Genomic DNA, 23,449 nt, shown 5'->3' on the forward strand with positions numbered 1-23,449 from the left:
TAAAACGCGTTCAAGTGGGGTGTTAGTGGAGGAGGTGGCTGCCTGTCCCAATGATTCCTAGGCAAAGGTCAGTGCCAAACTCCCCAGCCCCAGGAGGAGGCACACTGGAGGCCCAAGGGAGGTCGGTGGGGTCTGTCCATGGGTAGTCGGACCCTCAGTCGCACCTGTGACGTCCCAGGTGTCAAAAAAGTCAGCCATTGGAAAGGAGTGTCTGGTGTTCATCATCTATCATCCGGTTCGGGAGATTCTAGCCCTACTCACGGACACCAGTGGAGATTCTCGGACGAATCTCATCCATTGAAAAGACGAGCACCGCTCAGGGACCAGTCCCCTCCGTCATACGGCAAGAGGTTCAGGGAACAGCCTGGTAGTCCACAACCATCGTGCAGCAAATGGGACAGTTCTGAACGTTTTTCGCAGTCCATAGCTCCCAGGCCATCATCAGTGTCCCACAAGTGCTCCAGTTCTTCGTCCAAGCAAGGCTCTTCTCGCGATCATTCCCATTCTTCATCCAAGCGCCCAGCCGGGAACAAGGAGAGCCCATTGGCGGCCGAGCGCCCATTGGCAGCCTAGCGCTCATTGACAGCCAAGCGCCCATTGGCAGCTGAGCACCCGTTAGTAGCTGAGCGCCCAGTGGCACCCACACACTGCTTGGCACCCAAGAGCCCTTCAGCGCTGATACATCCTTCCACAGTTGAGCGCCCAGATTGTTCAGCGATGGCTCCTGTTTTGTCTTCTTCATCAAAACACCCAGTGTCTTCGCCGTCTCACTTGACTTCTACAATTCCGTCAGGGAAAATGGATTTGACAACCCCCTGCCTTGTGATTCGTCTAGACTTCCGAAAGTGGCTTCATCATTCTCATCTAAGAAGGCTACAGGGGAAGCGGATAACTGGCTCTCAAAAAAAGAAGGCAAAGTGTGTTTTAGTATTCTGCCAAAGTATTTGAGGTCTTTAGGTTTTTGAATGGTCCACAGGGGCCTTAGCAAAGAAGATACGAGATTCGGATCTACCTCAAGATATTGTGGCTGACTGTCGTAGTGTTCTCTCCTGCGCAGATAAGGCGGTCAGAGATGGTTCAGTGGAAATATCTTCCTCTTCAAGCCATGGGGATCCTGAAAAAGAGAAAGCTCTGGGTCTCCTTTGTATCCAAGGGCGTGACTTCTTCACGAGTCAGCACTTCTCTTCTCGCTCTTGGATGATATACATCTTTTCCTGCAAGTAACAGTAGAGGAAGTTGCTTCTCACCTTCTCAAGAAATCGACTCAGGAGCTGCTTACTCAATCTACAAGACCCCCAAGACAGTGGACCGCTGCCTCTACCAAGTCATCTTCTCCTCTTCAGCCTCAGCCCTTTCGAGGAAGCAGGCAGAGATGGCAGTCAAGGCTGAGAGCAACTGTATGTTTCGCCTGCTGTGCAGTCGAGAGACCATCCTCCAAATATGCAACTTGTAAATGAGGACTCAGTCCTTCATGCGCCTGTGGGGGCCAGACTCAAGCTTTTTTAGGAAAGTTGGAGAATGAAAGGGAAGATCAGTGGGTGAACAAAGTTTTAAGGGAAGGGTATTCCATCCCCTTCAAAGAGAAGCCTCCCTTGTCCAGCACTCCTGTCAAATTAATGGCCTATTCCACAAGATCAAAGAGGTATTTAGCCCTTTCGAAAGATGTGTCGTCACTCCTCGAGAAGAAAGCTATAAAAGTGGTGGAAAATATAAAGAAGTCCAAGGGATTTTACAATAGGCTTTTTGTAGTACCCAAAGCCACAGGAGGATGGAGGCTAGTACTCGATGTGAGTGCACTGAACTCCTACATTAAAAAAAATAGTTTCACATGGAAACAGTTCAGTCTGTCCTATCATCCATTTGTCGAGGGGACTGGATGATCTCTTGATATGAGAGATGCTTACTTCCACATTCCCATTCAGCAGGACTCAAGGAAGCATCTGAGATTCGTTTTTGGGAATCAAGCATTCCAGTTTCGAGTGTTATGTTTCGGCCTTTCAACAGCACCACAGGTCTTCACACAAGTACTCAAGTACTCACCCCATTAGCCAACTGGCTTCATCTGCTGGGGAGTAAATATTTCCTGATACAGTACCTGGATGATTGGTTGATTTATTCGCCCACCAAAGAGAGGTACATGGAGGACCTTCAAAGGACTTTGCTATTGACACGGGATCTAGGTTTGCTGTTGAACCTTAAAAAATCCCAACTGATTCCTTCTCAACAAATTCTTTATTTGGAGATGAAGATCGATTCTCAGAATTTTCAGGCTTCTCCATCCCCAAAAGAACAGAGGACTGCCTGAAGAAAGTCAACCTTTTCCTTTCCCTACAGATGTGCTCAGCCACTCAATGGATGAGTCTCCTTGGCACTCTAGCATCGATCGAACAGTTTATGAAGTTGGGAAGGCTGCATATGAGGCCTCTACAATTCTTTCTAAGAATCAGCTGGGATCGAAAGATAAATCAAGACTTGTGCATACTGTATTCCCCATAACACAAGAGATAAAGGAGGACCTCTGCTAGCAGACTATCGGAGGGAAAGTCTCTATCCGTAGTGAACCCAAACCTAGACTTCTTTTCTGACATGTCAGATCTAGGTTGGGGAGCTCTCTTGAGGGGAAAAGAAGTTTCCGGAGTATGGTCCCAACAGGAGAGATGTCTTCATATCAACCTGAAGGAATTAAAAGCAATTCATTTGGGATTGCAACACTGCGAAGGAATTCCACAACAAAGCAGTAACGGTACATGCCGACAACACAACTGCATTGCATATTTAAGACTCCACGGGGGAACTCACTCATTCTCCCTTTGCAAGACAGCCAGAAGTCTCCTGCTATGGGCAGATCAGAGCTGGGCCCAGCTGTTAACACGGTTCATTCAAGTAAAGTGCAATGTCTTAGCGGACAAGCACGGTCGTCACAAGCAAATACAGTACTCCCTAGTGTGGACTCTGGACTGTCAGGTATGTTCCAACCTGTGGAAGTGTGGGGAGAACCGATGGTAAGTTTGTTTCTAACATCCAGGAACAACTGTCTTTCCCTGTTCTGCTCACCCTTTCTGGATCCTTGAGCCTGGGCGACCGATGCGATGATGCCGAATTGGTCTGGCCTGGACGTGTATGTCTTCCCTCTGTTTGGGATGGCAAAGGAGGTCCTGAAGAAGCTCCAGTCACAGTCACACCAGAGCACCAAGATGACATTGATAGCTCCCTCTTGGCAGAGGAAAGAATGGTTCCTGGAGCTACTCAAGCACTAGTAGACATCCCACAAGTTCTTCTGGCAATCCCAAGTCTACTCAGACAACCCCACTACAGGAAGTTTTATCAGGACACATCCACTCTGGCCCTGACAGGGTTTCAACTGTCTGCAGACTCTTGAGAGCGAAGAGCTTTTCAAGACCTGCATCCAAACTATCTCTAAATGTAGACAACATTCTACTAACAAAGCCTACCAGGCAAAGTGGGCAGTCCTTAGACTTTGGTGTAAGAAGAATAACAACTCTTCTTCTAAAACCACTTTAACTCAAGCGGCGGACTTTTTTCTCTACTTGAGATCCACTAGGGGCCTTTCCGCTTCAACGATAAAAGGATATAGAGCTATGCTTAGCCCCATCTTCAGGCACAGAGGGTTAGACATTTCAACCAACCAGGATCTCTCAAATCTTATTAGGTCTTTTGACACGACCAAGGCCAATAAGGAGGAAGCGTGTCCTTGGTCCTTGGACATTGTCCTCAAGTGGCTATCAGATTCACATTTCGAACCCACGTGTTCATCCTCACTGAGGAATCTTACTAAAAAGAATATTTTTCTGGTTGCTCTAGCCACTGCGAGGAGAGTGAGTGAGCACCATGCAATAGACAGAAAAACTGGTTTTTTCCAGGGAGACACTGTCTGTTCCCTTATTCTGGGCTTCTTAGCAAAGAATGAGAACCCTTCAGAGCCATGGCCTCGTTCCTTTACTATAAAAAGCTTAATGGACATCCTAGGTCCAGAAGAAGAGGAGAGAAGCCCATGTCCAGTAAGAGCACTTAGATATTACATCAAGAGGACAGAGAAGATTGGAGGTCCAACAAGGAATCTTTGGTGTTCAATTAAGAACCCTTCCAGACCCGTCTAAGAACACTATCTCTCTTTGTACAAGACCTGATTCCGGAAGCACATGCTCAAATCAGAGAAGATATCCTATCTGTGCTAAAGGTTAGAGCCCACAATGTGAGAGCATTTGCTACAATAGTGGCTTTTAAGCATAATCTTTCCCTTGCTTCGATCTTACAGACTAGAATCTGGAAATGTAAGTCAGTTTTTGTTATGAATTATTTGGGAGATGTGGAGACGACTTATGAAGACTGCAGTACATTAGGACTGTTGTCCGTAGCTGGCATAGTGTTCAGGAAGGGAACGCAGGAAGCAACACTTCCGTTCCTTTGCCTCTTTTTCTTGGCACAAGGGTGTTGAGTTCATGGGGAGCCTGGAGGGTACAAGGTGCCTAGAGTGCCCACCAGTGTTTTTCTTGTAGGGTGGTAGATTTTTATATACTATATACAGGCAGTCCCCAGTTATCGGCAGGCTCGGTTATCGGCGATCCAGTCTCACTGGGCTTTCTAGCAACGAAAATCAGCAATTTTCGCAGATCTTCAGCACCAAAAATCGCTGATTTCTGCTTACTGGCGCCAATAATAGAGTATTGGAGCTGATACAGGCCTAGCAGAGGTGCCGATCTCTGGTTATCGGCACCAATAAGTGCCGAAAATCGCCAATAACCGATTTTCGGTTATCGGTGATTTTCGCTTATCGTCAAGCTGTCGGAACGGAGCCTCTGCCGATAACCAGGGACTGCCTGTATATGTTTTTTAATGTGTGGTGTAGGGGCGCATACTTGTTGGCTCTGTTAATGACCAGATGTCTCCTTCATTGCAAAGTTTACTCTGTTAATGATTGGATGTCTCCTTTGTTGCACAATTTACATCATACTTCGTTAACGATCCAGTACTCCTCCTCTGTGAAGTCCCTCACTTCAGTGATCCTGGCTATACTGCACACCACTATTCAGTTGAGATTTTATCTACCTATGCAGCTCTCTCACCAGGTAAGAACAACAAGCACTGTTTCAATGCTAAACCTATTTATTCTGTTCTCATTTCATTAACACTATCAACAGTACATGATGTCCATGAATCCTGTCAGTGTGGATTCAGCTAAGTAATTACTGTACTGGGTAAGTTAATTATATAAAATTACATTTTCATGATAAAATAAAGTTTTATATATACTTACCCAGTAATTACGGATGGAGCCCGCCCTCCTCCCCTCTCATGGACATTAGAGCATAAACAAAAGTGAAGCCCTGGGCTGAGTTGTTCCTCTCTCTCTTACCCCAAAAGTGGGCGGGGTTAGTCACCTACATCAACAAATGACTATTGCTACCGGGTAAGTATATATAAAACTTTATCATAAAAATGTCATTTTGGAATAAAATTTTAAGAATTGCATGATACATGAGATTAGAATGATACTCAAGCATATACTGTATACGCAAATTATGGTTTTTTTTGATATTGTATATTTTTTTTTATTTCCACAGAATGTTTTCCCTGAAATAAACTGTGCTTTGTATTTACAGACCAAGTTTCAGTTCCAGACTCCAAAAAATTCCAAAACTGAAACACAGCTGCCGCCCCCGAATTAATGGAGGCTGATTAAAAAAGTGCTGGACCATGGGAGCTGCCGGACCTCGGGGTGACAGATTAAAGAGGTCACACTGTAGTGGAGGACCTTTGGAGGTACCTGGACATTTACTGTGCAGTCCAGTGAGAAACACCTCTCTCTTGCAGGAACTGCTTCATAACCCACAACTATGAAGGCTGGACAAGTGGCTGAAGGATGACAGTGGGCTATGAGAGAAACTCTTTGGGTTCCTCAACAAGACAGCATCTGCATTGTTAACTGAAATGCCATTATGATCATATTTTTGCTCATCAACACAATAGAGTGACCCATCACACGATCAAAGAATGCTTGTGGGGCTTCCAGAACGGATCACATTTCCCAAGATGTTGATGTTCAGATGAGGCTTGTCCTCTGTTCATACATCTGATGTGGAATGACCTCCCTTGTGCGTGCCCCACCCCTCCTTAGATGCTTCCAAGAACAGAAACATCTCCTGAAGTAGGGGGTTAGTAGGAACTCCCATGAGGAGGTTCCTGTCGTCTAGCCACCTAACAAGGTCCTCCCTTACTTCACTACTCAGGGGACTGAGCAAGTAGGGAGGGTTGCTCAAGGCCGCCTAATGCCACTTCAGTTGCCAATGAAGCAAGCATTCCATAGCAAAAGACTGCTCTCAGTTGAAACTTGTCTTGAGAAGACACAATTTCCCATCCTCTCAAGACAAAGTTTAGCCATAGGTTCAAACTCTGATGTGATAGGAAGTCAACACCTTTCCTCCAGACACTAGCTACATCCTGATCTTCACCTTCTCATCCTCAGATGAGACACCAGTGACAGCGAAGCTAGCATTTTCAACAAAAGGCCAAGCCATAATGCCATCTTGAAAGAGGCCATGGCAACTGGCTACATTGACAAGAGGGTTGTACCTTTCAGTCACAGACTCTCCAGGGAAAGGTCATTTGTCAGTCTACAAAATAATGAGTAATCTCAGTGTTCTCCAGCACGCTGAATCTGTCATGCAAACAGCAAGGGGAGGAGCCTACTCGATCTGCTAGACAACAGAGAACCCTACAATTCAGATATCTGACCACTCAGCTAGTCCAAAACACCACTAGCTGGCTGTGACCACAGAAATCTTGAAGATGGTCTCACTTCTTGAGCACACCCAAGGTCAGCTCAATTGACAAAATTTGGTTCAGACAGGATCACCTCCCCAAGATTAATGTGCTCACTAATGAGCCCAAAGATATCTCAAAAATGTTGTTCAAACTCTGCCTGCTGGGGTTCTGATGAAGCAAGAACCTCCATTCCCATCAGATACCCAAGAGCATGAGAAAGCTCCTTTCCCAAGAGATAAGACTTATGGTACATAATCAGTCCTCATGGTACTGATCAACAGCCATGAACCGAGGATGAACTAAAAAGATTCAGTGGTGTCAAAGGAGGGGTATTCCATCCTGACAACACCACATCTTTGTTTTTCATTCTTTTAGACACATCCAGATATTAGCAACACAAATTCACCCTACTTACAAAATAAAGCAGGGAAAAGTTTTAACTTGGCAGTATAGTATTTGGCTAAACAAGAAGTTCTTGATGATGATAGGTCAGTGGGAGTTTCCCTAACCTACCAACTAACTACCTCGTTACCAAAGTTTCAATGACCAACCCTAACTCACCACTGAGGGATTCCCCCGATATAAAAGGCTATGGCTTATATTCCCATATGAACAAACCATAAGCACACAGTAGTTGGACAATAATAGCTGCAATTGCACCAAACAGTTCTAAACATCAGATAACTTTTGTTATGATGACAGATCAAAGTTCAAGGTAAACAGTCAATACACATATGCTCTGGATGTAGCCAGACTGATAAGTAGGAGATTTAGACTGGTGAAACATACTCTGAATACCTGAGTGTAAAATCTAGGACAAAAGCCAAGTGCTAGGACCCAAGGTCATTCAGTGCTGAAAGGAAATTGAGAGTAACAGGAGGAAAACCTCACAGTTGCATTAGGAAACAATTGTTAGGAGAGGGTGGAAAGTAAAATGGAAGAAAAATAATGTGAACAGAGGTACAGTAATAGGAATGTAAGGGATTGCAGCAAGGGGCCGAAGAGACGCTGCAAAGAACCTTAGTAATGCCCACATTACTTGATGTGCACTGATGGCGCTACCCCCCAATGAGGGGGCAAACATAATGGTATGTATAGAGGATTGCTTCACTTATCTACATTCAACTTTGCTCAATACCACTTGCAATTTTGCAAATGGTACTGAGCATGCACAAAAGTAAAACAGACTTTCAGATTACACAAAGCACAAATTGAATCATAAAAAGGCTATCTTGTGAAATAATTTTTAATAATTATGGGATGACATATGAGGATTGTTTAATGGATCAAAATAACAGTTAAAATAACTGGTAGTCATTCTAAAAAGATATAAATGAAACCAAGTTACAGTTACTAAATGTACAGTAATCTAACCTTTAATAGAAAGAAGTTCCTGAACCCTGGCTTTGGCATTATCACACTTGAGGCCTGACAAATCTGCCAAAGGGTCATTAGGATCCAAAAGCAAGTGACGTTCATGACTCAGTGATCCATCTCTGACAGCCTGTGGGAAGGTCATCATTATTATTGAAATCTTAGCCTTTGTGTGGCAAGGATTAATATCGTGTAAAAATTAACTGCAACATTTAGTGTGCATATTACTAATATACAGTATTACAGCAATATTATTTATTTTGTATGGCATGTAAAAATTTATGAAATATTAAAACCATACAAAACAAATCTTAAGCTAATAGACTTTAGATTATCATAAATCATTGTTTGAAATCTTTTGTTAATTTGTAATGCATTATATTTACTGATTAACACAATTATTTAATTACATTCCATTAAAGGATATTAGCTTTATCCTGTACTGTATATCAAGTTCATACTTTGAATACGAGAAACTTATAGAACAAAGTGACATATGCTGTGTTTTCTAAAGTAAGGAAATCTACCTTTGAGTACTCATAAACTCAAGGTAAGAGAGAGAGAGAGAGAGAGAGAGAGAGAGAGAGAGAGAGAGAGAGAGAGAGAGAGAGAGAGAGAGAGAGAGAGAGAGAGAGAGAGCACAAGTGGTTTTTAAACATTTACAACTGAACATGCTACTGTTCCTTTGACTCATATGGACCTGCAATACCTATTAGCCCCAAATGCAATCTAATCCAATGATTATGACTGAACAAAACATGAACAGGAACTGAATACAATATGTAGCCTATTGTTTGTGACAAATCTTCAAGGAATTTTGCACTTCTGTAAGCAGTCATCTCTCTCTCTCTCTCTCTCTCTTTCTCTGTACATGATTACTGTATCCAAGGCCCTGCCAGATATTGGAAATTTCTAGACTCCTACTGCAAACAGTGTGTCATTTTCTAGTACAGTATCAGGTTTAATTCTACTCAGTTTGCTATGAGTCTTACCTTGGCTACAACTAAAGTGTGTAATAGTTTGCCTATTGCAGTTGTGGAATTTTCTGATCTTCAAACATTTAGGCAAGGAGCAAATTGTTTATGCTTTCTGCTGATGCCTCCTGAATTTCTGGTGTATGTTTTATTTTCTATTCCCTCATACAATATTTATTTATTTATCACCTTTTCCTATAGTTTGTCTGTCTCTGCAGGCTGATTCCCCTTTGGAACCCTCTTGGGTTTGTAGTTTGTTGAGTCTGTCCAAAAGGGTTTTCAGCTGAGGATTCAAAGAAAGAGAGAAAAGAAATGATGGGGGTGCGTAGGGGACCATCATACTCACTTTTCCCTCAGCCACAGGGATTGAGTGGGATAGTTGAAGTGGGACTATTTAAAAAAGGCTCTTGATTTGTATACCTAGGAAAATTACAAAATGTTATTCAAAACTTTTTTCCCCATGAGAATGCAAACTGTTACCTTTTATATATGAGATTTACTCCTTTGGTGGGAGATGAGTCCCTTTCAACTGACTGGAGCTGAGAAACACCACAGAATTGCCATGATCCCATATGCTTTGCAAGCAAGGGGGGGTCATGACTCATGAACCCCTACCGATCTGGCTAAATAGTTGGCCAGGGTAGTAGGTCCCTGGACCTACGTGTTTCCTCTAAGGTGAGAAGGATTTACTCAAGTAAAAAACCATTTGGAAAAGCATGACATCTCACACAAGAGACTTCATCTCAGAAATCAGTTTGGTCCTGGTAAAACCCAGAATTGGGCACCAGACTAAACTCTACCTAGTCCCCTCTTTCCCTTGCTATGAGAGAGAGGACATGGGAGATGTCTTCCAGTCATCGACTGAGAGAGGATGCCCGAAGTGCAATCACCAGTACCCTGCCTGGCTCCCCAAGTGCTTTGGCGCAGATTATACTCTTGAAAGAAGAAATAAGGATGGAATGGAATTCAGTAAATTTCCCTTCCACCTCCAGACTTAGATCAGGCTACAGGCCTTGTCAAAAATGGAGCTTGGGTGACTACATAATTTGTTGGACAGCTATCACAGCTCCTAAAGAAAAGTGTTTGAGACTTGGGAGTGACAATACTAAGTTAGCATGAGGAAAAGGGAGTCTCATATATTAGACATCAATCCTCAAACTTGGAAACATAAAAAGTTCAACTGAAAAATGAGGGCTGGACTAATGCCCTTGATACAGAGTTCCCTCCCATGAGAAAGGAACCAACCTCCTCCTCAGAGATGACACTCTGATGACCCCATATGAAGCCAAAAGAAGCAGTTCCTAGACAACTCTTTCCAACATGAATCAGTACTAATGAAAGTAGAAAACACTCTAAACTCTGAGAGTGGATAATTTTAAAAAGTACTGAAAAGAGCAAGCCAGCAAAGCAGTATTTCATCCAGATCTCCACCTTAGACTTGGAGGGAAGAGTTGAGGAAACTCTTAATCTCTCATCAAAGAGACAAGACCTGAGCTACTGTTCTTACTGAGGAATGGTGGAAAGAGAGCAATCACAGCCCTACCGAAAACTTATCGTGATATGGAAAGCCAAAAAGACTTTTCCCTTTATACAGTGAGGCCAGGAAGAACAATCTAATTGTCAAAGAATGTCCAACAGCAGAATAGTCTTCAAAGATACTCTCATGATGCTTAGAGCACTAAGAATATAAGTCACTCTTGACCAAAGTTCCTGAGAGCTTTTGACTGTTCAACACTTAAAGTATAAACAACTCCACCAAAGAGGAAAAGCCTTATCCAATCAAATCAAAGACTGTAAAGGCAAGGCCTAGCTTGTATGTCAGACACTGACTTGACTAAGGTGAAAGGGAAAGTCAGGAACCAGCTGAGCATATGCTCTGATCTGCAAGATACTCCCTTCTATGATACTAATCATAGTTTTATGGCATTTCTGTATATTGGCCACTTTGTATCTACTGAAACAGAATAATACAGTATTCTATCATTTTTATATTTTATTTTCTTATTTGCATCTATTTTGTTATATTTTAAAATTTGATGTAAAAATTAAGTATACCTTTGTTTAACTAGACCACTGAGCTGATTAAGAAGGATTAGACTTATTTTACATGGCTAAGAACCAACTGGTTACCTTCAGGCCAGCCCTAGGAGAGCTGTTAATCAGCTCAGTGGTCTGGTTAAACTAAGGTATACTTAACTTAAAAATCTGATGTGTCACTGTACCCACTCAGTTCCCTCTTATCAATTGTGAACCTTTCTCATTTCAGGTGTAGCTGATAAGAGAATTTTATTTCCAGTAAGAAACGATGACAGCCACTGTAACAAGGAGTCATGTTTGCATCTCATATAATGTAAATAGTTCTTAACATGGATGACTCCAAGTCAATGCAGAAAGCAGCAATACAACATGAAGATTTTTGTGAACTTGTGTTAATGCCATTAGATGACACATTTCTAATGCAATAATAGTTATCAAGGAATGAAAGAACTTGCTTTGGTATCAATGAATGATCACCAGCATTTACAATTGTAATTACACACACACACACACACACATATATATATATATATATATATATATATATATATATATATATATATATATATATATATATATATATATATATATATATATATATATATATATATATATATATATATATATAAAGGTCTTTTAGTGAAAATGCTTAACTGACTGAATTTTCCTGAAGTGATTTGTGTGAGTCATATGTATTGGAGATTTGTTTGTTTTTAGGTCTAACTATATGTACTCACTTAATTGTTTATTTTCATGCTGAAGGAAAAAGGTGCATATGTGTATTCATGATCAAGGTGTATATGAGCTTTTCAGTTGAGAAATATGCCAAGTGCCATTTTTAAAATATAATAAATTAAATTAAAAAATACTTTGACCCAGGATGGTGCTTGGCATGTTTCTCGACTGATAGCCTCATATATTTATGAATGAATTGTCCTCTAGAATACGGAGGTTACTTGTACTAGTTGTGGATTGCTTGTAAACAGAACTATTATGAAAAATTGACATTAAGTAGCAATTGTATGATTTACTCCCCAAAATTGCCTAACTGGACCATTACTCTTTCAAGATACATTCAACACTGTTTCCTTAGTAAAAAAGAAATCCCAACAATACGAGACTGAAGGATAGAATGAAGCCATAATTACCTCCCTAGGATATTTTGCACACAACACATGAAACAAACTCTGGGAGTTTTCGCTCCAGCGTGGTCTGTAAGAGATCCAGATCGATGGGACCGTCCAGTCCCATCCGATCTTTGGAGGCCCATGCTGCTCCTCCCTCAGCCACAGGAGGAGACCTGCCAGAACTCGCCTCCCTAGGGCATTCCCAAACCCATACTAAACCAGACAATATAACTATCTTTACCAGTAGGTAAGATACATTCCATATAATATGTATGTGTAACAAGGCTCTTACTACATTTGGAACCATGACCTTTGCAGAGCCCATGACTTGGGATAAAAATTAACAGAATGTTATTAGATCAGTGAATGCCTACTCTCAAGCATTCCTGGTATCCAAGACTAATGCTTGACAGTGACAAATTTTTTCTCAGTCATTCCTGAAACCTTGTCATATAACTGCTATGTCTGTCATCTTGGTCAAAGAATGAATTCGACATATGCTGTACAAATATTAGGGTGTGCTCAACTGCAAAACTGAAGAGGAGTTTCAATGAAGAGATTCACAGGTCAGCTGAGATGCAATATGCCCTGGCATGCCAAAAACTATACTAGAAACAGAATACACTGCATCGTAATGAATGCTTACTCTGTCAGCATTATGAAAATATATGTTGTTTACAAGTGTTGTATCCCAGCCCGAGAAGAACCCTAAAAGAGTTCAGAGGTCTGGTTAAACAAATCATTTATAACTAACTACAAGTGTTGTAGTACCTAAAAAAAAAATTGATACCATTGTATACTAAAAGCCAAAATAGATCAAATGCACAGAAAACAGAAAGGCAAGAAAATTACATTTTTATTTTAAAATAAAGTTTTATATATACTTACCAAGTAGTTACATAGCTATAGTTTCATCTCGCACAGCAGCTAAAATTTTGAAATTTGCAGAACTACTTTCGATTTGGGTAGGTAACTAACCCTGCCCACTTTCGGGGAAAGAGGAACAACTCAGCAAAGAGCTTCAGTTTGTTTGTGCCCTTCTGTCCATGTGAGGGGAGGAGGGAGGGCTCTCATCATGTAACTACTTGGTAAGTATATATAAAACTTTATTTTATCATAAACATGTCCCACATTGACAGGAGGTGGGATGCATGGACACATCTACTCCAAAACATTAGTAATGATAATGAATTTGATTATAGAAAAAATTGCTAGGACTGATACAATGCTTGTTGTTCCTTACCTGGTAAGAGAGCTACTGCAGGAAGAAACTGCCTCTGGATGGTGCTCATCTTATCATGTAGTGGCATGGCGGTATAGACGTGAAACGCCTACTACTTCAGTGGGAACTTTGCAGTGAAGGACATTTCCGTTGGCTAGCAAAGTACCTAATGTTGCCCCTGCCCTGGGCACAGTACCACAAATAAAAACAACCAGAGAAAACAAAGCTGTCACCTACACCACATAAATAAAAACCACCACCCATCTGCTAAAAAACTGGTTGGCACTCCAGGTACGCAGCACAGTACCCCCAGGCTTCCCTAGAACTCAACACCCTATGTCAAGGCAAAGAGAAAAAAGGATGGAAGGGATGCTTCCTATGCTTCTTCCCCCAACACCATGCCTGGCACTGACAATGGACCCAGGGTACTGCAATTTCTTGCACCTCCAATAGGATTCTTAATAATAAACGAGAGAGGTCAGGGTTTAGAAGGGGTCTCATTCTTGGTTAAAAATCCCAGGATAAAAGAACAGACTGCATCCCCTTGGGAGAGGCCAATCCTCTTATCAATTGCGTGTAGTTCATCAACACGCTTAGTGGTTGCCAAAGCCACAAGAAAAGGGTCTTTCTGGTGAGATCCCTTAACGAAATCAAATGAAGGGGTTCAAAAGAGGGACTAGGCAGCCATTTGCGAACCCCATCCAGGTTCCAAGAGACTACTCCTATCTCCTTTTGCTTAGCTGTGTCAAATGACTTAATGAGGTTGGATAGATCCTGGTTCGAGGAGAGATCTATTCCTCTATGTCGAAAAACAGAGCCCAACATAGTCCTATAGCCTCTAGTAGTAGAGGAGGACAGGTCTCTAGAGGACATTACATGCAGCAGAAAATCTGCTATCTCCACTATAGATGTCTGAGAAGATGGGATGTTATGTCTTCTGCACCAAGCGTGGACGACTGTCCACTTGGCTTGGTAGACTTTGCTAGAGGATTGACATCTACATCAAGCTAGCCTCTGCAGCCAATCTTGAAAAGCCCTTCGCTCTAATGGTCTCCCTGACAGTCTGTAGCCTGTCAGGGCCAGAGTGGACAATCCTCAATGGAACCTCCTGAAGTGGGCCTGTCTGAGTAAACTTGGCTTTTGAGGAAGTAGCCTCGGAAAACTCACCATAAGTCCGAGAAAATCTGGGAACCACTCCTTCGGGGGCCAAAACAGGACTATTAAAGTCATTGACATGTTTTGGTGGGTCCAAAACTTATTTATGACTTCCCTCACCATGCTGAATGGCTGGAAAGCATAAAGATCCTTGTTCGACCAGTCTTGTAGCATGGCGTTCATCGCCCAAGCTACAGGATCCGGGGCTGGCAAACAGAACAGAAGACGATGAATCCTGGAGGCTGCAAATAGGTCCAGGATCAGCTTTCCCCACAGTTTCCACAGATCAAAGCAGACTAGAGGGTCCAGGGTCCATTCTGTGGGGAGAACCCGTCTCTGACGGCTCAGCTCGTCCGCTAATACAATCAGTTTTCCTCGAATGGAACGTTTCAGGATTCTGGTCTGCCCAGAGGAGAAGGGACCTCGCTAACTCACAGAGGGAGAAAGAGTGAGTCCCCCCTTGTTTCCTGATTTAAGATAGGGCAGAGGTGTCGTCCGTGTGTACTGTCACTGTCTTGTTGCGAACTTCTGACACGAAGAACTGTAGTCCCAAATGGATTGCCTTTAATTCTTTGACACTGAGATGCCAACTTCTTTGTTCCAGGGACCATGTCCCGGAAACTTCCTTGTTCCCCAGAAGAGCTCCCCAACCTAGGTCTGACGCATCTGAGTAGAAATCTAGGTCAGGGCTCAAAGGGAGGAGATATTTCCCTTCTAACAGCTTGTCTTCGGAATTCCACCACTGTAAATCTTTCTTGATCTTTAGGGTCACAGGAAAAATGAATGTGTCCAGGAATTTCCTTCTGTCCCAGCTGGCCCTCAGGAAGAACTGTAGAACTCTCATATGGAGTCTGCCCAGAGAGACAAACTATTCTATGGAGACTAGAGTCCCTAGAAGACTCATCTACTTGTTGGCTGAGCAGTTTTGAAGAGAGAAATTCGTTGACCATCCTCAGGCAGGATTCTATTCTCTTGGGGGAGAGAACCCGAAAACTCTGAGAGTCTATCGTCTTTCCCAAATATAGAATCTCTTGTGTCGGAGTCAGCTGGGACAGTAAGCCCAAGACTTGGGCTAGGAGAAGGGTCTTTCAAAGGTCCTCCGTATGCTTCTCCTTTGACTGAGATCGAAGGAGCCAATCATCCATGTAAAGGGAGATGTTGATCCCCATAAGATGAAGCCACTTTGCGAGAGGGGCAAGAATCCGAGTGAAGACTTGAGGAGCCGGATAGGGGGCGAAGCACAGAGCTTGAAACTAATAAACTCTGTTTGGGGACACGGACCTGAGGTACTTCCTGGAGTCCGGATTGATGGGGACGTGGAAGTATGCATCCTGCATATCGAAGGAGATTAACCAGTCTCCCTCGCATATTGATTGAGATTATCCAGTCTCCCTGGCGAATAGATAATAGGACGGTCTGGTGCGTATCCATCCTGAATTTCATATTCTGGACGAAGAAATTCAGGGCACTCATGACCAGGATGGGTCTCTAACCTCCTGATGACTTGGGGACTACAAAAAGACGGTTGTAGGACCCCTGAGAACTGACATCTTCAATCACCTCTATTGCTCTCTTCCTAAGGAGGGATGAAACTTCTTGGCAGAGGGCCAAAAACCTCTCTAAGCTTACTGAGTAGGCAGTCAATGCGATGGGCGCACTGACTAAGGGTGGTTTCTCCCTGAATGGGATGAAGTAGCCCTCACTCAGGAATTCTACGATCCAACATTCTGCTCCATTCGCTTCCCATCTTTCCCAAAAATGAAGAGTCTGGCCCCTACTGGAGTACAGAGGACAGAGTCCTTACTTCCGTGAGGAAGCCTTGGAGGAGGACTTCTTAAGAGCACAAGATGAGAAGTGGACATTCGAGCAAGGTCTAAAGCAAGCCCTTTGTCTGCTATTACGAAAGGGCTGGGGCTGAAGAGATGCCGTATTGGCACCGAAGGCTGTCATCTCCTTAGGGCATCTAGTCGACTGGGCCAAGAGTTCCTACACTGACTTCTTTTGAAGGTCTGACGCGATCTCTTGAACTGTAGATTGAGGAAACAGGTGTTGATGGTCTAGTGGGGAGAAGAGGAGCGACAACTTCTGCAAAGAAGCAACCCTCTTGGTGGTGTACAAACACCAAAGCTCTCTCTTCTTGAGCATCCCCATAGCAAAAAGAGAGGCCAGCTCCTGTGAGCCATCTCTAATGCCCTTATCTGTACAACAAAGAACACCAAGCCAGTCCGCGGCACAATCCTCAAGCAAATCAGCAGTCCTTAATCTTGCGTACAAGGGCTCCCACAGACCAGTTCAAGAAAGTTAGGATTTCAAAAGCTTTAAAAAGGTTCTTGAGGAGATGGTCCAGTTCTGTTGAGGAGAACAGCACTTTGGCTGAAGAAAAAGGCGACCTTCGGGATGATTCAACCAGCCCAGAAAAGTCCCCCTGGGAGGAGGCAGAGACTCCCAAGGAAGGAGCTTCTCCTGTGGTAAAATAAGTACCTCCTCCAAGACAGCCTGGAAGGAGGAAAACTGAAGGAGGCCTTCCCCTGCTCTCTCTTCTCAGAGAGCCAACCCTCAACCTCGGTTAAGGCTTTCCTCACTGAGGAAGAAAGTACCATCTTAGGAAGCCTTTTGGAATCTACAGGCTGGTTGCTCATTAAAAAAAAAGCTGCAGCTGGTGAGGCCGGTTCTGCTGGCAAGAAGAAATCAGTAAAACTAACTAGTAAAAATCTTAGCAAGGCTGTATAAGCTGAAGGAGGAGTGTCCTGGCCTATGTCCTCTTCCACATCTAATGACACTGGGGACAAAGATAAGTCTGCAGGAGGTCGAGGAGCCGACAGCACCTTCTTGAGCAAGTCTAAAATGCTGTCAAGTTGGCATTGGATGGGAGCCAACGACTGATCAGCAACTGCAGGCGCCTGAACACCTGCAGCAAGTGTCTGAAGAAGAGGTGGCAGCTGAACGGGGGCTGGCACCTGGCGCTTGGCGGCTGGCACCGCAAACACTGGATCTGGTGCCACACACTCAAAGGCTGAGACAGGGCAGTCAGGCGCTATCAGGCGCTAGTGGGCACTCAGACATTAAAGGGAGTTCGGGAGCTGCTGGGTGCTTGGGCGCTATCAGGTGCTCAAACACAACAGACTCTTGGATGAAGAGGAGCGTTTATGAGAGTAAGAAACAGAATGCTTGAGAGTCGAATATTGGCTCTCTGCCTCCAGGCGCTCTGAAGAAAAACACTCTGGGCTTTCCCAGTAACTGCAGGGTGGACAAGGACTGCAAGCATGTTCTCTGAACTTTTCGCAGGGCACCAGAGGAGAGTGCAACACATATACTGCATGTCTTTTCACTGGCTGTGATTTGTCCTTAAAACGCCACTGGCACCTGGGACTGGACTCCTCAGAACTAGATGCAACAACAGGTCCGACTGAGGGGGTGGCTACCCGTGGGCAGACCCCACCGACCTCCCTTGGGCTACCATTATGACTCCTCCCAAGTTTAGGGAAGTATGACATTGACTTTTGCCTAAGGGAGTCAGTGGGATGAGCAGCCACCTCCTCCACTACCACTTCACTTGCACTTTTATCACTTATCTTGTCCATTAGGGCTCTCACTGAGGACCCCAACTGGGCCATAGTACTCACTATCAAATTAAATTTCTGGTAAAATTTTGATTCAAGACAGGCAATGGGATTGGGTTTGGAAGCGTGGGAGCCAGGTAAAGGAGAAGGTGGTATAGTCTGAGGACTGGGAATGAGAGACACGATAGACATAGGCTCAGAAATAGAAGGAACAATAATATCATCTGAAGACTTAGTAGAATCCTGGCTAGCTAAGGTCTTACTTTTATCAGCTCTAGAAGCCACCTTCTTCTTCCTGTCTCTTTTCAGTTTAGTTAAATGTGACTTTAAATTTTTCCACTTTTTTGCTATCCCAGTCTTTACATTCTTCACATGTCAAATCCACTGAACATACATGTCCCCTACAATCTGTGCAAAGGGTATGCGGGTCGTAGGAAGCCTTTGTTAATCTTGTATTACAGCCTTTGCTGCAATACCTAACACAGTACTAGATGAACTTGAGTCAGACATCATGCACAGGTCAATTAATAAAAAAGCCTAAATCATAAAAAAATTGTCTCCAATAGTAAAAATAGGTCAAAAATCGGTAAAGACAGTCATAAAGAACCTAACACATACTAAATGTGCCAAAAAGGCTACCAAATGCAAGAATGCTTCACCAATTGGGCGAAAAACATCAACCGGAAAAGCAAAGAATTCCAAAATGAGCTGCTGCATACAACTGGTCTACAGTCATAAGCCAGCAGACACAAACTGAAGCTCTTTGCCAAGTTATTTCTTTCTTTCCCTGAAAGTGGGTGGGCTAGTCACCTACCAAAATGGAAAGTAGCGCTACCATGAATTTAAAAATTTTAGCTGCTGTGCGGGTTGAAACTAATGGCTATGTAATTACTTGGTAAGTTACTTATATAAAAGAATATTTTCAAAACCAAGGAATAAATTTAATGCCCAAGCTAACTGAAATCCTCATAAGGTGAAATAACTGAAAAAGCTAGTAAGTTGTAATATACACTGATATGGCAAATTGAATCAATGTGAAAAAATTATAGCAAAAATGAAATATTTCAACAAGACATTTTTTTTCATTTACAAAATCTAGCAACTTGACAGATCAAATTATCAATGATTGCTTCTAACGTACCTGACAGTTCACATTATCAGCGATTGCTTTTAACTTACTAACAAGAAACTGATGATTATCCATAATGACAACCATCTGATAATTATCCAAAGTAACTTGGAAGTACTTACTCTACAGTATAACTAATGGTGATATTAGTCTACCACTAGTAGTTGTGGTCAATCTAGGATTATGTAATTTTCCACTAGCAGCAATGCATCCTAAGTAGAAATTTTGGAATTTTCTATCTAAAAACCTGGATTTTATTACTGTGAAGTAAATTGTTTACTGTATTAGAGGAATAATGGCCACAAAATGGAACAGTTTAGTAATGTATAAATATAAACTGTTTTTAGATGAGTTATCAGATAATGTTAACATACAGCTTATTCAATACGTGCTCCCTTTTAAGGACCCCAAGCAAGTTACACTGTAATGCCAGGATTATTTACATCAAATGCTGCAAGAGGGTAATGGAGATCATTTTCCCCATCTGTAAGAGCCATATTATTATGAAAACATTAGCAATGAACTTTGTTACAGTAAGAACTCAACTTACCTCAAGCTCATAAACTTGACTTACCTTGGACAAATAGTAGTGAGCGCACAAAGGAGCAATCACCAAGACCAACAGTATCGCTGGTACAATTTTTGAGGGTTTCAGAAGCCACCCTCTCAACTGGCTAACTTGCCCTCCTCCACCTCCTCCTCCTCCCTGACAACCGCCCATATGAATTACTCCTCATTTTAAGTTTTTTGCTGATTGCACATATTCTGGTTCCTTTGAGGCTCCTTTCAGGAGTCGTCAAATCTTTGCTTGTGATCAGCGTGGCAACATCTTTGTCAGGATCTCTTCACCTTTGTGATGTCTGCACACCATTTAATATCTTGGGAAAAGGGCTTGCAAATACCACAAAATATACAAATTAGCAAACATGTGTTCTTAAGTTGAAGAGATTGTCTTTGCAAAAGTAAAATCACATCCCAGTAAACTGGCCATAGGCAGTTTTATTTACACGTGTATGCTCAAAATTTCAAGCATACTATAGCAAGTCCATAAATCCCAATAACATGATGGCACAACTTTAACTGAACACCAGTGGAGCACTGGGGATGAATACAAAGTCATTTTATGCACATCTGAAAAGAAAAATTAATTTACACTTCAGTCAAAATACACTAAAGATCCCATTTAGGGTAAGTTAAAAAGATCTTGAAAAACATCATGCATACACAGTAATAAAAACAAAATACTTTATGTAAATTTCAATTATCTAATTTTCCTAATCTACAGCTATATCAAGAGATCATCAGCAGTAACTTTGTTACTACTTACACTCTGAACTGAAAAGAAATAAAAAAACACTGCACAGTAAGAAGAGATGATTACTGTTGATTTTTTTCTCATTATTATAATTATCGTTACAAAGTAAAACACTAAAAAAGTTTAATATGTAATCTACTGTCCTTATAAATACTAAACTGATTCAAATATTTTTATAACATGTAATACTTTACTTTACTCATATAAATCCATCAATCATATAGAGCTCTCCTTTGTAGTCTAAATATCCTTAGGCATGTCTACTCCTATGTCTTGTAGACAAGATGCTGAATACCTAAGGGCAACTGTACTAGTATACATAGCTATGTGAGTTCACATACGCATGCCTCTGACCACTTGGTAGGGAGAAGGTTTCCTCCTCATTGTTTGTCTAAAGAGGATGTGATGCCACAAGAAAGATAAAGATAATGATAATAATGATAATAAAAGATGGGTTTAAAAGAAAAAATATAAATAAATGTAATTTGTATTTTTCCTCGGTTCTGTATACAAAGCAGAACCTTCTATGTACTGTACATGGAAATTTGTTGAAACTTGGTAACAAGGTAGGAAGTGGTGGTAGGTGGGAGAGTAAGGATGTGCCCTGCTCACCTTCTATAAGCCAGCTCTTTTTCCCTCAGCATCTGGGATTAGGTTATATGAGGTGGTTGACGTGGGATTATGATATAAGGCTCTGGTTTGTACACCTAAGAAAAATAACAATTTTTAAAAGTAAATTGTATTTTTCCTAACTATACAAACCCGAGGTCCTTTACATTAGGGATTACTTTCAGGCGTAGGCTGGAAACGGCCGTTGAACTTCAAACAAGGTGGTTAGGCAGTTAACTACTGTCCGGAAGGCGGGGGTACCGCCTGCCCGGATGTAAACATTCCAATTTGCCTTTTGGCCCAGGTACAGATTGAGGGGTGGCATGAGGTGGGCATAAAGTGTAAAGGACCTCGGGTTTGTATAGTTAGGAAAAATACAATTTACTTTTAAAAATTGTTATTTGTTCCGACACAATATACAAACCCTCGGTCCTTTACATTAGAGACTCACTGATTGGAGGAGGAATCTGATAAAGTCTCTCTGAACTGACTGGAGTTCACCACCTTGTCTTCCCTTCCTGGTCGTAAGAGTGAGGAAGGGAAAAACTGCCTCTGACAAAAGATCGGGTTGTAAGAAACGCAGGATCAGTTGTCAGACTTCTGGGTCCCTTTGCATGAAAGAGGAAACGTCAGTTCATGCAAAGTAGGCTAGGAAGAATTTGACGTCGGATGACAATAAGGCAAATACAAGCATTGGGTTTGTCTCATAGTCATGGTCTCCTTCCTCCCCTTGCAAGAGGAAGGAGTGGGGTTGCTTTTATTAACCCGAACGGAAATAGAACGAGAGCTCCTGTTATGTGCTTACCTGCCTCGATCGCCCGGTCCAGCTTGTAACGGCATGTTCGCTCCCTGCCCGTGGGAAGAGAGCCAGGATGGGGAGAAAGAAGAGAGGCCAGTCACTCAACATTCATTTTCCCAATCACAACCGTACAACATAGGCGAGATGCAACCTGTCCCGTTAGGGGAACTGGATAAGCTACACAACTTGTTGAGCAGCCACCACAGGACCCAAGGAAAAAGTGTCCAAGGACTTGTGTGCAACATCCCGGAGGTAGGAGGTGAAGGTAGTCTGTTGGGACCACACACCCGCCTTCAGCACCTGTGGTACCGACATATTCTTCCAGAATGTGAGGGACAGACCAATGCTGCGGACCTCGTGAGCTCTCGGACGAAGCGTACCAGTGTCGTCTTCTCCTGCAGCAGAGTACGCTCTCCTTATCGTCTCACAAAGCCAGAAAGAGATGGTATTCTTGGACACTTCTTTCTTGGTCGAGCCAGTGCTAACGAAGAGTCGTCGACACTCAGGCCGGAGGTGCCGAGTCCTCTTCAGATAGCGCCGCAGCACCCTAACAGGACACAGGAGCATCTCATCTGGATCATTACCTACAAAGTCCTCTAGGGAGGGGATTGTGAAGGACTCGAACCGTACATCAGGGACCAAAGGGTTCTGAGTCTTCGCTACGTAATCCGGGATGAAATCGAGCGTAACTGATCCCCATCCACTCGAGTGTTTACATCAAAGGAAAGTCCGTGAAGCTCACCAACTCTCTTCGCCGATGCCAGGGCAAGCAAGAAGACAGTCTTGAGGGTCAGATCCCTGTCTGACGACTCTCTTAAAGGGTCGTACGGTGCACGAGTCAGGCTCCTTAAGACGAGAGTCACATCCCACGCAGGGGGCCTGAGATCCCTGGGTGGGCAAGACCGTTCGAAGCTTCTCATGAGTAGAGAAATCTCGAAAGAGGAGGGAGATGTCTACTCCTTTCAGCCGTAAGACTAGGCCAGAGTGCGGCGCGGTAGCCTTTACAGCTGAACGGAGAGAAGCTTCTCTCGGCGAAGGAAGACGAGGAAGTCCGCGACCTGCTGAACAGTAGCTCCGACCGGAGAGATAACCCTTCGACGACACCAACCACAGAAGACGGACCACTTTCCCTGGTATACCACTGCAGAGGATCTTCTGAGGTATCCTGCCATCTCTGTTGCTGCGCGGCGTGAAAAGCCTCTCGCTCGCAAGAGATGGTGGATAACCTCCAGCCGTGAAGACACAGGGAATGCACTGCCAGGTGGAACCGCTCTGCGTGAGGTTGACGCAGAAGGTTGGGGCAGGGGATCTCTCGGTGCCTTGGAGAGGAGAGCTAGCAGGTCCGGGTACCAAATGGCCTGGGGC

General features: G+C 43.1%; 1 protein-coding gene across 4 annotated transcripts in view; it reads right to left on the minus strand.

Moving 5' to 3' along the window:
• The window catches only part of botv (exostosin like glycosyltransferase 3), a 97,669-nt gene that overhangs the window by 64,146 nt on the left and 10,074 nt on the right, over nucleotides 1-23,449 (minus strand). For 3 of the 4 annotated variants that reach the window (XM_067121543.1, XM_067121531.1, XM_067121554.1), the window contains exons 2-3: nucleotides 19,936-20,492; nucleotides 8,158-8,287 (exon numbers count right to left, since the gene is read on the minus strand). In XM_067121543.1, the coding sequence (XP_066977644.1) occupies nucleotides 8,158-8,287; nucleotides 19,936-20,082 (277 nt within the window). In that variant the 5' untranslated portion in view covers nucleotides 20,083-20,492. The remainder of the gene's footprint in view (nucleotides 1-8,157; nucleotides 8,288-19,935; nucleotides 20,493-23,449) is intronic. The other variant, XM_067121520.1, reaches the window with a different exon arrangement.

The sequence above is a fragment of the Macrobrachium rosenbergii genome, chromosome 2 (genome assembly GCF_040412425.1).
Source record: "Macrobrachium rosenbergii isolate ZJJX-2024 chromosome 2, ASM4041242v1, whole genome shotgun sequence".
Classification (NCBI taxonomy): Eukaryota; Metazoa; Arthropoda; class Malacostraca; order Decapoda; family Palaemonidae; genus Macrobrachium; species Macrobrachium rosenbergii.